This window comes from Chiloscyllium punctatum, chromosome 1 (genome assembly GCF_047496795.1).
Source record: "Chiloscyllium punctatum isolate Juve2018m chromosome 1, sChiPun1.3, whole genome shotgun sequence".
Taxonomy (NCBI): Eukaryota; Metazoa; Chordata; class Chondrichthyes; order Orectolobiformes; family Hemiscylliidae; genus Chiloscyllium; species Chiloscyllium punctatum.
This window is the reverse complement of record NC_092739.1, coordinates 23,100,994-23,116,782: the sequence shown is the minus strand read 5'-3', so window position 1 is coordinate 23,116,782 and position 15,789 is coordinate 23,100,994. Positions and strand designations below refer to the sequence as shown.

The 15,789-nt window shown below is 40.2% G+C and overlaps 1 protein-coding gene across 4 annotated transcripts in view; it reads right to left on the bottom strand.

Annotated features, from left to right (window-relative positions):
• sorcs2 (sortilin-related VPS10 domain containing receptor 2) overlaps positions 1-15,789 on the bottom strand; it is a 668,617-nt gene that overhangs the window by 22,493 nt on the left and 630,335 nt on the right. For all 4 annotated transcript variants that reach the window (XM_072576855.1, XM_072576671.1, XM_072576763.1 and 1 more), the window contains one exon: positions 15,327-15,429. In XM_072576855.1, coding sequence (XP_072432956.1) covers positions 15,327-15,429 — 103 coding nt within the window. The remainder of the gene's footprint in view (positions 1-15,326; positions 15,430-15,789) is intronic.

The window sequence follows — 15,789 nt, the reverse complement described above, 5'->3', positions numbered from 1 at the left end:
AATTTGGTGAAGGGGGATCATTCTAAGTCAAAGGGAGGTAGTTAGTCTGTGTGTTGTTGTACATTGCATTGCACTTATGTGGCACAAATACATGCTATTTGTCAGTCTAAGTCTGAACACGAAATGAGGTAGATTGACATATCTGTTTCGTTATGAGCAGTGCTGCAACTGAGGCCAAATACTAGAATCATCAATAGGCCCATTCCTTATATTGCAACCAAGGGACTAGTCTGACTATTTAGTTTTCCAAATTTTGCACTCTTGCAAAGTAAGTTTTAATCAATCTTTAAAAAGCCAAGAGCAATAACCAATTTTAAATGAAGTTTTAAAATATAAAATTAATTAACTTGCTATCCATTATCCATCATAGACATTCCAAGTTCAGATATTATTGAATTCTGAAACAGACTGAAAGGCCTCCTATGTCTTATAACAGCTAATGCATAATGTGAACTGAGTATACAGTAAGAGATTTCCATTTAAAAATAAATTAGCACTTAAGCACCGTGCTCTATTCCAAACTTTTCAGGTCAAAGTGTGTCACTTGCAATGCTGTAGAATTAAGTAGTGTGAGTATGCCTCTCTGGAAGTTCTAATTTCAGCAGAGACCCAGGAGGGTATAAATTAGCCCAGGTCTATCGTTGAGCGCAGATTCAGTGCTGGGTGAGCAGCAAACTGAAACACAGACACAAAACCATTCTGAAATGGAAAGAAACAAACTCCTATTTATTTGGCATCTTTCACAAACTCAGACCATCCAAAAGTATTTTCACTGTCAATGAAATACTTCTGGAGTTCAGTCACTGCAATATTGCAGGAAATACAACATTCAATTTGAGTATAACAATAATAATCTGATAATATATATTTTTACTTCTACTTATTGAGGATAAGCTTTGCCCAGGAGTCTAGCCCTTGCCCTTCTTCAAAGTTTTTCTCTCTTTCACACTGGGCCACAACATTTCACTCCTATATGCAGCTGAGTGGGACATTCTTACCTATCCAGTTTTAGTGAGATTGTAATTTGGAATGGTTTGCATGCCAATCTTGTGTTATAACTGGGGGGTAACTGGAAGAGTTATAGTTTGCCTTTTCCTCTTCCTTACCTACAAGTTGTCTCTTAGCAGTATCATCTGAAAGTATACCAGTAGGGTCCACAGTAGGCTGATCACACCTAACTTCATCTTATCATCTCCATCCTACATTGTCTCTGATTTGTCACAGTGCTTTCCCAATGTACAATCATAAATGAGCTGAAATTTCTTCCAGCTAAATACTGGGAATACTAAGCCCATTATTTATTATCCCCACGTCAAGCTCTGCTCCATAGCCATCAATTCCATTCCTTCACTGAGCAACAATCTGAAGCTGAACCAAGCTGTATGCAATCTCAGTGTTGCATTTGATGCCAAATTGAACTTCTGGCATCATTTTCACATTGTCATCAGGACTGTTTACTTTTTGCTCCATAAAATCACCTCTGCTTTTGTTCATCTGATGCTAAAATCTTCCTCCAAGCCTTTGTTGGCTCTGTACTTGACTGTTCCAGTATTGACCAGGTCAGTCTTTGGTCTTCCACCCGAAATAAATTTAAGCTCATTCAAAATTCTACAGCCTGCATCCTCAACCATCACATCTCTGTTTACTGACCAATTTGGCTACTAGCTCAGGGACGTCTTCATTTTAAACTTCTGATACGTGATTTCAGATTCCTCCTTGGCCGTCTTTGTCATGTACTCTAATCTTACAACCCTCCTAAATGTCTCCCAATTCTGGTTCTTTCTTGCACAAATCTGATTTTAATCACTCTATCACTGGCCACCTTGCATTCAGTAGATCAGTCCCCAAGCTTTGGAATGTTATCTCTAAATCACTCTCTCTCTCTCTTTCCTACTTAAAACCTATGTTTTTTGACCAGGAGATTTTGATATCTATCCTAAGACCCAAATTACTCAGTGTCAAATTGTGTTTGATAATGATCCTATAAAACAGCAAAGAGCCACATGGGATCTTTTACTTTCACCTGAAAAGGCAGATAGGATCTAGGATCTGAAAGATGCCACCTCCAACAGGGCAGTATTCCTGCAGTGCCAGCCTGAACTGTCAACATAAGTAATGTGCTTTGGTTCTGGAAGTGAGATTCTTAACCCTCTACCCCAAACGCTAGAACACCATCACTGAGCTAAGGCTGGCCTTGTGGCTTATCTGTGACAGGGCAAGATTTTGATAAAGTAAGCGTTATTAATAGGAAGATCATGAGTCCAGCAAAACTCAGACACTCAATTAACAACTCAATTGCTGAGCAGTTTGAACTTAACTTATTTAAATTCACGAGTTTGGCAGAAAGTCAAAGAGCTGTTTTATGACATCCAAAAGATTGCCAAAATGATGTACACAGAAGGGGGCTGATTTTGTAGATCAGTGGGAAACTTTCTCAGCTAAAAGAAGCAGGAAGCACAGTCTGCACAGAACCAGATGGGGAGTTAAGGTGTAAGATAAACATAGAATTGTGCTTAACTTAAGCAGAAACAGACAAAACTGGTAAACACATGTTAGCAAATGAGTAAAAGATAGGGAAAAATAACAGTTGAGGTAAAGAAATGATAATATAATACACTATAAAATAAGTTTAAGGACATGTATATGGATAAACGCATATTCAGTCATGCAAAGAATGAACTGCACAGTGCTGGACCTAAATCTAAGGAATGAAGCCAGACAGGTGGTTGAGGTGGCAGTAGGGGAGCATTTTGGTGCTAGCGACCACATCACCATACAATTTAATTTGTTACGGAAAAGAGATAGTCTTCAAAAAACGGTTTTGGATTGCAGGAAGACAGATTTTATTAAAATAAGGCAGGATGTGGCTAAAGTAGACTGGGAATGGATACTAGTGGGAAAATCCACGGTGGTCAGGGGTGACAGCCCTTTCAAAAACTAAACGGTGAGAGTTTAGGCCTAACATTTTTCCTTGGGGTGGAATGTAGGAGCAACAAGCCCTGGGAACCCTGGATATCTAGGAATATTCAGGACTGGATAAAAAGGAAAAGAAAGGCTTTTAGCAGGAACAAAGGGAACAAATCAGAGGCCCTGATGGAGTATAGAAAGTGCAGGGGAAATTAAGAAAGCAATCAGGAGAGGAAAGAGGGGACATGAGAAAACACTGGTGGAAAATTAGGGAGAGTCCCAAGATATTCTATCAGCATATTAAGGGGAAGAGAATAACCAGGGAAACAGTAGGGCTATTTGTCACCAAGGGAGCATTCTGTGTGTGAAGCCAGAGAACATTAGTGGAATGTTAAATGAGTGTTTTACTTCTGCCTTCATTTGGGAGAATAAGGATGTAAGTACAGATTTTAGGGAGAGGGATTGTGAGGTTGTTGAGCAGATAGACATAGGGAATAAGGAGGTATTGGAGGTTTTAGCAGCCTTCGAAGTGGACATATAGCCAAGTCTGGATGAGTTAGATCCAGGCTGCCGTAGGAGGTGAGGCAGGAAATTATGGGAGCCTTTGCTCAAATTTTTAATTCCTCTCTGGCCACAGGAATGTGCCGCTGATCTGGAGGGCATCTAATGTTTGACCTTTCAAGAAGGGTGGTGGGGATGATCCAGGGAATTCCAGACCAGTGGCTCTTGTGTTAGTGTACAGAAATTACTGGAGAAAATTTTGAAGTAGAGAATTAATCTCCACTTCGAGATTTGATCAGGCGTAATCAGCATGGCTTTGCCAGAGGGAGATCGTGCCCAACAAATTTGATGGAATTTTTCAAGGTGATCAGCTGTGTAGATGAGGGTAGTGCTGTTAATGTTGTTCATAAACTACATTTCAGCAAAGCCTTTGACAAGATTACACATGGCAGGTTGATATCGAAGGTTACAGCAAATGGGATCCAGGGTAACTTGGGGAAGACGGCTCCAAAATTGGCTGAGTTGTAGGAGACAGAGGGTGGTGGCACAAGTTGTGTGACTGGAAACCTATGCCCAGTGATATATCACAGATATCACTGCTTGTGATATATATAACACCATAGATATGAATGTGGGGATAAGAAGTAAGTTTGCAGATTAGATTAGATTAGATTAGATTACTTACAGCGTGGAAACAGGCCCTTCGGCCCAACAAGTCCACTCCGCCCCGCCGAAGCGCAACCCACCCATGCCCCTACATTTACCCCTTACCTAACACTATGGGCAATTTAGCATGGCCAATTCACCTGACCTGCACATCTTTGGACTATGGGAGGAAACCGGAGCACCCGGAGGAAACCCACGCAGACACTGGGAGAACATGCAAACTCCACACAGACAGTCGCCCGAGGCGGGAATTGAACCCGGGTCTCTGGTGCTGTGAGGCAGCAGTGCTAACCACTGTGCCACCGTGCCGCCCATGACATGAGGATCGACAGTGTGATTAATACTGAAGGCGGCGGCCTTAGAAAGATAGTCGGGGGGAGGTGATAACCAAGTGGTATTATTACTAGACTATTAATCCAGAGACCCAGGTAATGTTCTGGGGACCCAGGGTCAAATTCTACCATGATAGATCGTAGAATTTGAATTCAATAAAAACCTGGGCTTAAGAGACTAATTATGACCATGAAACCATTGCCAATCGTCAGACAAACCTATTGGAAGGAAATCTTCCATCCTTACTCTGTCTAGCCTATATGTGACTCCAAACCCACAGCAATGTGGTTCACTCTCACCTGCTCTCTGGGCAATTAGGGAATGGCAATAATATTGGCATCAATAAATAGATAAAAAAGATCAGTGGTGTATGGAATCTCTCTTTGAAAAGTATGAAGTGATGCACTTTGGAAGAAGTAACAAGACCAGGGAGTCGTCAATGAACAGTAGGGCACTAGGAAGCTCAGAGGAACAGAAGAATCTAGGGGTACTTAGCCACAGATCCCTAAAGGCAGGAGGGCAGGTTAATAGAGTGGGGGGGGTAAGGCAGCACACAGGACACTTGCCTTTATCAGTTATAGTAGAGATTAAAAGAGAAGGGAGGTTGGAATTGTGCAAAACTTTGATTAGAGCACTTTGGAGAACTGTGTGCAATTCTGGTCACTGCATTATAGGAAGGATGTGATTGCACTCGAGGGGGTGCAAAGGATTCACCAGGATGTTCCTTAGGATGGAGTATTTTAGCTATCAAGAGAGGATGGATGGCCTCAGAGCCGAAAAGGCTGAGAGGAGACCTGGTGGGGAGTATAAGATTATAAGAGGCATGGATGGGCTGGATAGGAAGGAGCTGTGCTCAGTAGTTGAAGGGTCAATCACAACGGATATAATTTTAAGGTGAAAGGATTTCAGGAAAAATATTTTCACCTAAAGGGTGGTTAGAGTCTGGAATACACTGCCTGGGAAGGTAATAGAGGTAGGAAGCATCATAAACTTCAAAAATGTACTTGGAAGAGTACTTGAAATGTCGTAACATTCAAGGCTATGGGCTTAACGCTGGAATGTGGAATTCATGTCAGTTAGCATAGAATCAATGGGCCAAAGGGTCTCACCTGTGCTCTATGACTCTGTGAATAGAATTAGAGTTTTACACATCTAGAGTAAATGTTCTTATGTGGCATAACAGAAACATTGCTGCAAATAAAAGATGTGGAAAGGACTATTTCATAAAAACAGGCCTTTTAAAATGAAGGTGTACCGTCTCTAATAAAGGGTAGCATAACAATCATCATCAGGGACTTAAAATTGAAGGGAATGCAGAAATGCTACCGATCAAAATTATAAACATTAAAGACAGAACTCTTCTAATAACTGGAAAATGCTCCGAGCCCGCCATCTCAAAGTGAACAAATTGACAGCAGTTTAAGATTTGCATGAGACTGCATGAAATCATGCAAATCTCAACACCCTGGAGATAAACAAAGGAAAAAAAATACTATGTTTTAAGACTGCTTTAAGCATTTACCCATATCCGTTTGTGTCGCCTTGTCATATCTTTGGAGCATCCTAGGTACAGCAGGTTGGCAGAAAGGAGAAAGGAATTACACACTGACTGACACTAAGTAGCTGGGGATAGTTTTCACTTTTGCACAGTTGATGAATGAGCAGACAATTGTGCTTGAAATAATGTTAGTTTTCAGAAGTCTGTTTGCTTAAATCTCCATTCAAATACATTAGCATATCTAAAATCCAAAATAAACGTGAACCTAAAATCATCACTATTCCAGTGCAATTATGAGAATGTGCACCTTTTTTACATTGAAAGTAAATTCCACTATATATTTACAAATGGTAATTTGATACTGTTTTATGGTACAGCTGGCAATTAATTCAGCATAAAAATAAGTAACTTTATTTAGGTTGTCTTATCCACCACAAATGAGTAACCACATTTTAAAAGATCATGAAAAGTTGATCTATACTGGATTTCAAATAAATTGTGTTGAAAGACTACCAAAATCAGTAGTCGCTTCAGATTTTAAGCACAATTGAGTCTACATTTCAAAAGAATGAATATTATGAATATGTACTACATGCATGTAAAATTAGAGAAGAATACACATCATGCCTGATCACATCATCAATTATAATTGTTCCATCACTGGTGGCCATGCCTTCAGTTTCCTAGGCCAGCAAGGTCTGAAATTCTGTCCTCACCCATCTCTATCTTGTTTTATCCCTTCAATACAACCTGCCTTTTTGACCAAGCCTTTGACCTAATATCTCCTCATAGCTCTCTGTGCTATCTTGCTTCATATTCCTCCTGTGAAGCATTGTGAAATGTTTCGTTATGTTAAAGCAGCTGCTACTATTGTCCTAAACAGTTTCACAATCAATAAGTGAATTTTCAAGTGTAGTTTCTGTAATCATGTAGGTAGATCAGTCAAGCCCCATCAAGTCTCACACACAGCAAAATAAATGATCCATTGATCATTTTTTTGATGCCAATGAATGTGTTTGGAAATTTGGCCAAGCCTGCCAGAAATGTCATTTGGATTCTCTGCTTCTCCCGGATGTCTCAATCATTATAAATACCAGTCTTAATCAATTTATTTCACATAATGTGACATAGAAATAGCTGAGTGCATCAAATACAACAAAGGCTTTGTGCTGTGCCAACATTCCAGCTTTGGCACTGAAGATCTTAACCAAACCATTAAACACACTCTACCAGCACAGCTACAACACTGTCATTTACATTGCAAAGTAGAAAACTGCCCTGTTCATAAAGAGCAAGAGAAATCCAATCTGACAATAATTACCCTATCAATTTACTCAAGCATCTGCAAAGTGACATAGAGTCTTCAACATTGCAGCTAAGGGGCAATACCCACTCACTAAGACTTGGTTTTGAGTTCTGCCAGGCTCCATGTCTCCTTCCAGCCTTGCTTCAAACACAGACTTATACAGATGAATTCCTGGGTTGAGGTGAACGTCACTGCTCTTGATATCATGGCAGGACCTGACCAAAAACCCTTGTCAAATTCAAGTCAAAGAGAATCAGAAAGAAAACATTACATTGTTTGCAGTCATTCATAACACAAAGGGGGACAGTTGAAGGTCAATCATCTGAAGCTCAGGGCACCACTCCAGGAAGTCCTCAGGACAGAAGCCTTCCTCCTATCTTAAGCCACATGCAACAACTTGGGCTTGGGCAGGTACTATGCATGTAAAACAAGGGCAAGGCAATAACTATCTCCAAAAACAGAAAATCTAAACATCACCCATGACATTCAATGGTATTACTATTGCTAAATCTCCATCATTAAGATCCTGGGTCACATTGACCAGAAACTAGTTGGACTAGTTGAATAAATATCATATGTACAACAGCAAGACAGAGCAGAAATACTGTGTGTATGAGGATAGATCAAAGTGGTATGACAAATAACTCATCTCCAGATTCCCTACATTTGTTCCCCACCTACAAGGACACATGTCATGTGTGTAATCAAATACTTGGTTACTTGTCTGGATGAGTGTAGTTTCAGATACTCAAGGTCAACAGTGTTTGCTGCTTGAGTGGCAACCATCCCACACTGTACACATTCAGTTGCTCCAATGCCAATATAATATAGTAACTGCATGTACCACTTACAACATGCACTGAATCAACTCATGAAGAATCCTTCAACAACACTACCCAAACCTCTACCTAGAGGAACAAGAGCAGCAAATGTATGGTAAACTCCCCAAGCAAATTCTGTCCAAGTCATACGCCAACCTAACGCAGATGCCTCCTTCATTGTATTTGAATCCAAATCCTGGATAACAAAGCTCTGCTGGTGGTGCTAATATCCCATAAATTACTAAAACAAAAACAATCTGAACTCTATCTGTAACTGATATTACAAATCAATGAACATGTCATTGCTGAGGTAAAACACTGCCATTTTGTCTGTGCAAATCATTAGTATTTGGTGTTAATACTTTTATATATAGTTCACCTCATCCAGAATATCCTTTTTCATCTGTTTGTTCCACTGCATTTAGACAGCTATTACCCAAGTGACACTTAATCTCCATTAGACATAGCTACTGCTCAATATAGGAAGCCTGGATGCACTTGGGGAATTACAAGCACTTATGGCTCACACTCAGCTTTAATGTGGAAAATTCCAAATGGACTTTTCATAAATCAGGGCTACACACTAATAACTGGTTTAATTGTTGCTTAAATCACTGCATGGTGATGCATTATAGTTGTGTTCAATAAAATGATGTGTCTATCCTTATAATCCCAAAGGTAAAGTTTATGTCAAAATAAACTATACTCAAAAAGCAGCAAGCGACAAAGTAATTTCACTCCAGCGATGAATACACTTTGTTCCCTCCAGTGGCTTTAAATACTTATCCAAGAATAGTTTGTTGAGTTGTTTCAGAGACTACATGACTTTTCTTCTTAATAAATGTAATTCAAATATTGTATGAAAAATTTCATTACCAGCCAAAATTTGGCAAGTCTCTGACTTAACATTTTCCTCATCAAGTTCCAATAGAACTTAGACTTAGAAATTAACATGGGGTATGAGATTAGTGCTACACTAACCTCACACATCCATTCAAATGGTTAATGGGATGAAACAATTTTGATTACCAGCCTCATTATTGTAAAGCAGGCATGCAGCTAGTTCAACCAGTAATGTGTACTGACTGTATTCTTGATTGGGGATGGCATCAAAGGGAGGCTATGGAGCAGTTACACCACTTGAACTACGGCAGTTCATGTGACTTACCAGTGCCTTCTCAAGGGGATTAGGGATAGGCAATAAATCCAGTAAGTTAAAAACAATGACTGCAGATGCTGAAAACCAAATACTGGATTAGTGGTGCTGGAAGAGCACAGCAGTTCAGGCAGCATCCAATGAGCATCCAGTAAGGCCCATAATGGGTGTGGTAAATCAAAAGGGAGATGCCCAATGACTGCAGGACAGCCTTTGTAAGGTAAATAGCGTCTGCCATTTATGGATGCAGCATTGGAGACCTTTGTTAAAGAGGTAAGCAGGTGGAAGAAGGTACTGGCTCTTCAAAGGGGCAGAAGAACCTCTTGACAATTTCTGTGCTATCAACAGGAGATAGCAGTAAACATTGATTTGAGGCAGTGGGTGCAATGTTTAGATTTAGATTTAGATTACTTACAGTGTGGAAACAGGCCCTTCGGCCCAACAAGTCCACACTGCCCTGCCGAAGCGTAACCCACCCATACCCCCACATCTACATCTACATCTACCCCTTACCTAACACTACGGGCAATTTAGCATGGCCAATTCACCTGACCTGCACATCTTTGGACTGTGGGAGGAAACCGGAGCACCCGGAGGAAACCCACGCAGACACGGGGAGAACGTGCAAACTCCACACAGTCTGAGGCGGGAATGTTGTTTAATAGCCTCAATTAAGAGCCCTTCCTCTACTCAGACCTACACCACATCTCACAATCTTTCCTTCCCTTATTTGCTTTACTCAACTCCATACAGCTCCTTCCTCTCCTCCTGCTACACTTGCTTCTTCACTATCTCATTTGCTCATCTTCTGGGATTGTCCATATAGTAGCTACATCCTACAATCCTGACATGCACAATTTCATGATGTCTCAAAAACTATCACAATTACATTCTCTTCTTTCTTGCAAGAGAAGTCAGCAGGCAACATATATCAGGAGTAGGTTAATGGAGGAGACTAAGATCCTTATTCACCAGAAAATCAAGTATTCAGCATTGTGGGAGCAGTCAGCTCATGAGAGGACAATGCTATCTGGAATATCCCACAGATTTCTTCACATCTAACCTTTTCTCCCTCTGTAAATCATCCTCGGCATTTTATCATCAGTATCCACTTATCCTTTCACTGCTTCTCTTGATATTAAAAGTTAATCTATGTCTATCTTTTGCACTTAAATAGATAAAACAAATAGAAGGCCCTAACATCTGAGGGGTCAGATGTTGACCCATTCAAAATAAAGAGAATCGACATTTCTCCCATAAGCTCTTCCAAATGAAGGGCTTATGGCCAAAACATCGTTCTCCTGCTCCTTAGATGCTGCCTGACCTGCTGTGCTTTTCCAGCACCACACTCTCGACTCTGACTCTGCACCATCTGCAGTCCTCACTTTCGCCTATCAAAATCAACACATTTGGACAAAGTTAAAATTGCATTCATAAAATTTTGAAAGTTTTCTACAGAGATCATGACACAGTAATCCACTGGGCATGAGCCAGGAAATAGGGCACAGGAGCACATCTGCTGGAGGAAAACCTCATACATCACACCTGCAGTTCATTGTAGATCTTCAGAGCCTGGTTTCCAGGAGAAAGTTTATCAATATACACCAAGGCATCTAAGTGAATTGGGATGTCTGTCAGCACACTGGGCACATTGAAACAAAACATGGTGGAGTTCAGTTCCAATTCCTGTTAGATCCTTGTGCTTGGCAATGAGATGTTGTGGGCAACCAGGGAGTGAGTGATCAGCTCCATGAACACTATAGTAGGACAGCCCAATGACAAAGTCTCTGAAGACAGTTCTGACATTGTCCACCAACTCATACTGCTGTTACACAATCTCATTCGGATGCTATATACTGACCCTGGATTGCCGCACTTACTGAGACTTAAGAAACAGAAATACACCTGATGGTGCCACAAGCTTGTTCCACTATTCAATAAGGCCATTGGTGAACTTTACATCAGTTCCTCTTTCCCCCCCAATCTCAATATTCCTGGATTCCCTTACTCTCCAAAGCTTTACAATATTATATATATTAGATGTTACATTCTGTATAATATGCATATAATCCTGAAAATGCTCAATGAATGTGCAACCATTGTCTACTGGGATAAGTAATTCTGAAGATTCACAAACTTCTGAGCCAAGAGGTTTCTCCTCAACTCAATCTAAAATGTCCAACTCCCCTATTCTAATGCTGTGACTCCTAATTCTGCATATGCCAGCCAGCAAAACAGCCTCCTAGCATCTACCTTTACAGATTTTATAATACTTTAATTACATCAATTTCTATTCTTTTAAACTCAAGAGAACATAAGCCCAAGTTACTTAATCTTCCCTCATAGAACAATCTAGTCACCTCTGGAATCAACTGATAGTTGACATAGTGAACTGTTGTTGCACCCACTTGAAAGTAAGCACATCCTTACCCGAGTATGAAGAAAATAACTGTTGACAGTATTTCAGGTGTAATCTTACTCATGTCCTATACAAAAGTAGCAAGACTTCCTTACTCTTCTAATCTAACTCTCCTTGCAATAAAATTTAATATACTACTTGCTTATCTACTTGTTTTCAGTATCTGTGTGTTAAATTTGGGATCCATGTATACTGACACCCAAATCCTGCAGAATATTAAAATATCACAGTCCCACCTCCTTAATACAATATTCTGCTTTCCATTCTTCCAGCCAAAGTGGACAATCTCTCACCACTCTGTCTGGCTCACACTCCCTCACGCAATCACACCAAGTGATGAAACTAAAGAGATTACAGCAGAAAAGAAATTCACTCGGTCCCACATGGCATTTTTTAGATCATTGCTAGAGCAATCCTAATGTCCTAGTAATCCTACTGTCCTCTATCAATCAGAACTAAACCTCTTGCCTGCTGTTGATTCACAACTAATCTCACTGCCATTGATCAACCCAGAAATAATGTAACAGGTGAGAGAAGAACCAGAACTTGTAGACTTTTAGTATAACATCTGTTATGGGAAGTCATTTTAATTTGTCATTAAAGATAGAGTGACTGAGTATTAAAAATTGGGAGAGGAGGTGGTGACATAATGGTAATGTACTGGACTAGTAATCCACAATCTCATGCTAGTAGGTCTTGAGAATATGAGTTTGAATTCCATCTTGGGAAATGGTGAAATTTGAGTTCAATAAAGATCTGAGAATTAAAAGGTTAGCAACCACTGTTGATTGCTGTAATTACCTATCTGATTCACAAATATTCTTCGGGGAAGGAAATCTGCCGTCCTTACCTGGTTTGGCCTACAAATGACTCCAGATCCACTGATTGACTCTTAATTGCTTTCTGGGGAAATTAGGGATGGCAATAAATGCTGGCCTAACAGAGATGCCCATATCGGATGAATGAATATAAAAAAGTCAATGCATGGGTTTGTAAAGAATAAATGATATCTAGTGAACATTATTGATGTTTTTGAGCAAGTAACGAAAGCATTAGGTATAGGAAACTGTAGGGATGTAATTTATTAATCGGCTTTCCACAAGATATTCAATAAAATTTGACATGGAAGATATGAAAATTAAAGCTCAAACAATTACTGACATAGTTGGTAGATAGAATTTATAAAATAGAAATAATGGGTATGCACTAAATATTCCTTAAATTATTTGCAGGATATGGGCATCACCTGCAAAGAAAGCTGTGGCATTAGCTGCATGAAAGAGATTCCTACTATCCTCTGCATTATCTGATGCCTTTCTTCACAAACAGTATCCCATTCTATTGGATAACCAGCAAAATGTGCACGTGATGCTGCTTCAAATAATCCACAGGGAAGGAGATGTAGTTAAAAAACAACATTTGATGAACCTCTCATGCGGCTCTGAACAATGATTTGGAAATGATTGGCAATATCACTTGGCGCATAAAAGGACCATTTTGAATGGTAAAGGGTTATAATTAATTTTATATTTGTAGGGAGTGGTGCTCTGCTTGCCCTGGTGTTGGACTCCAGTTTGAACTTCAAAGGGACGCAGAGGAAACGTTCCCTGAAAATGTGGCAATCCTCTTTCTCTATCTCCTACTAGCTGATCCTATGTTCTTTTTCTCTCATTCTCCAGAGATTTCTTTGCTGCTGTTACTTCCTACAGACCCAAAGAAGGGAAATAATACTGCTGCAAAACATACAACTGCTAAAGGTTGTTGCCAGAACTCAAAGCATAGTCATCTGATGAAAAAACTAAGCAAAATAAGGTCCAGAAGCTCACCAGCTGTTTAACACAGCAAGGTTGTAACCAATCTGAATGGAACTGGTGATCTCTTTAAATAACACTTTTGCAGGTGATTTTACTAATGTCAGTAATATGATTTACTGTTTAAGTTGAGGAAATATTGATTCAAAGCTGGGGCATATTACAGATCAAAATCATAATTGTTTCAAGGGCTTTTTTTTTGATTTTTGAGACTTCTTTTCAATTCCCACAAACTCCTTCATTAGGTGAGATGCAGTCATATGACAATATTATTAGCTGCATTTGTGTTGACTTATGCTGTGTTTGGACTCAGAAGTAAAATCAGAAAATAATTCATCTGTATCCTCAACATTTATTAGATTAGATTCCTTTCAGTATGGAAACAGGCCATTTGGCCCAACAAGTCCACACCGACCCTCCGAAGAGTAACCCCCTCCCTGACCCTATATTTACCCCTGACTAATACACTTAACACTATGGGCAATTTAGCACGGCCAATTCACCTGGCCTGAACATCTTTGGATTGTGGGAGGAAACCAGAGCATGCAGAGGAATCCCACGTAGACATGGGGAGAATGTGCAAACTCCACACAGACAGTCACCCGAGGCTGGAATCAAACCCGGGTCCCTGGTGCTATGAGGTAGCAGTGCTAACCGCTGAGCCACCATACTATCCACGGTGGCTCAGTGGTTAAAAATTCTATCTACCAACTATGTCAGTAATTTGCCTTAAACTTGGCACAAGCAATTAACCTTTTTGCCCCCATAACTGACACACTTCATAAAAAAGCACATTACTTTGCAAGGACTTAATTACCTGTGGCTTCAAAGCTAGCTAGGCTCCATTTGGCATTTTCCCTCCCTCACACCAAGTTGCACTCAATTCTCCGCCCTACTCTCCTTTGTAGCTACTGGGTCCTCCTATCTCCTGGTTTCAGCCAAAGACTTTTCATCCTTCCATTTTGCAGCCACTGCCTCCCCTTCCTACCTCCTATTCACCTCATCCTGCACACTTACTTTTATCAGTCTCACCTGGCAAACAGCTAGCCAATGGTCTTAACAAGTAGATGCACTTCCCCCAACACCCTTTTCTTGACAGACATGCTCCCCAACCCATCCTCATGAGCCTTGCCACGAGCCTTCTCGATGCTCCTCCAATCCAGGTTGCTTCATGCCTGCACTAGCTACTGAAATGCAGGGAAGAAGCAGCCTGTGTTTAAAGGCTCCATTTGTTTCAAAATTCTTTACTTCCACACATGGGCTCAACTTTTTCCCGATTGGTCACCTTCATCATTCAATGTTTGGTCAATTCTGAGGCAAAATATGCCCTGCAAGCACTGAGGTATATCAATTTCACCAAAAAGTATTCTACAAACAACGTAGACTGCTTATTACAATGCTAGGCAGGCACCCTGGATGCGCATGACAGGCTTGCCTTGACCCATTATACATGCAGTGCACTACCAGTATGGATGTATTGTCTAAATGCCTCATACCGTATTAGACAAATAGATACTGCCTGAAAATTGGGCACGTGATAATGCAATGTCTATACCACCACTTCCTTCATTCATCCATTCATTCTCAGCACCTTGCTTGTTTAGGAAGGCATGCTCGCTAACTTGGCAAACTGGATAATGTCAACATGCTGTTTAATTGCCAGCCAGAAGGCAATATTGAGTAATGCATAATGAGATCGCTGTTCTCCTCAGCCTCTGTCCAGCCTGGTCACAACAGAGAAAAAAAATACACAAACCCACACAACAAAGACTTGAGTTTCCAAATTATGAGTCCAATTATCTGCTTTTAGCAACCAGGCCACCTGAAATAAAGGCTTCTTCTAACTTGTTTAAGATTTTAGACTCTCAGTCAAGCTTTGGTCTTGGATCCTCCAAGTAAAGTACGTACCTTTTGAACTTGTGTAAAATGAAAACTCCAACGATGAGCAGGCAGATCACAAACATAATAACGACAATCAGCACGCCTTTCCCTCCAATAGATTTCTGGGAAACTGAAGGAGAAATGTTCACACGATACTGAAGTGGACAGCAGAAAGGAGTTACCCACCATATATCAAAGTACAATACAGGTGTTTCAATCATCAAAGACATCTCTTTCCGAAGACAAAGTAATTACGTTATCTTTGCATGCAAAAGGAGGATCATAATAAAAAGACCGATTTACATTTTCCATATAAGAACACTTACTGACATTAACCGATAAACTGAATTTTTCACTAATCCAAAAGGGATTAAATTTTTCAAAAGGCTCAATGGAATTTTAATCAAAGTCTGGCATCTGTTTCATAGTCCCAAATGATATCTAGATTTCAATCAATGAGGTGGTGGCATAGTGGTAATAATACTGAGTA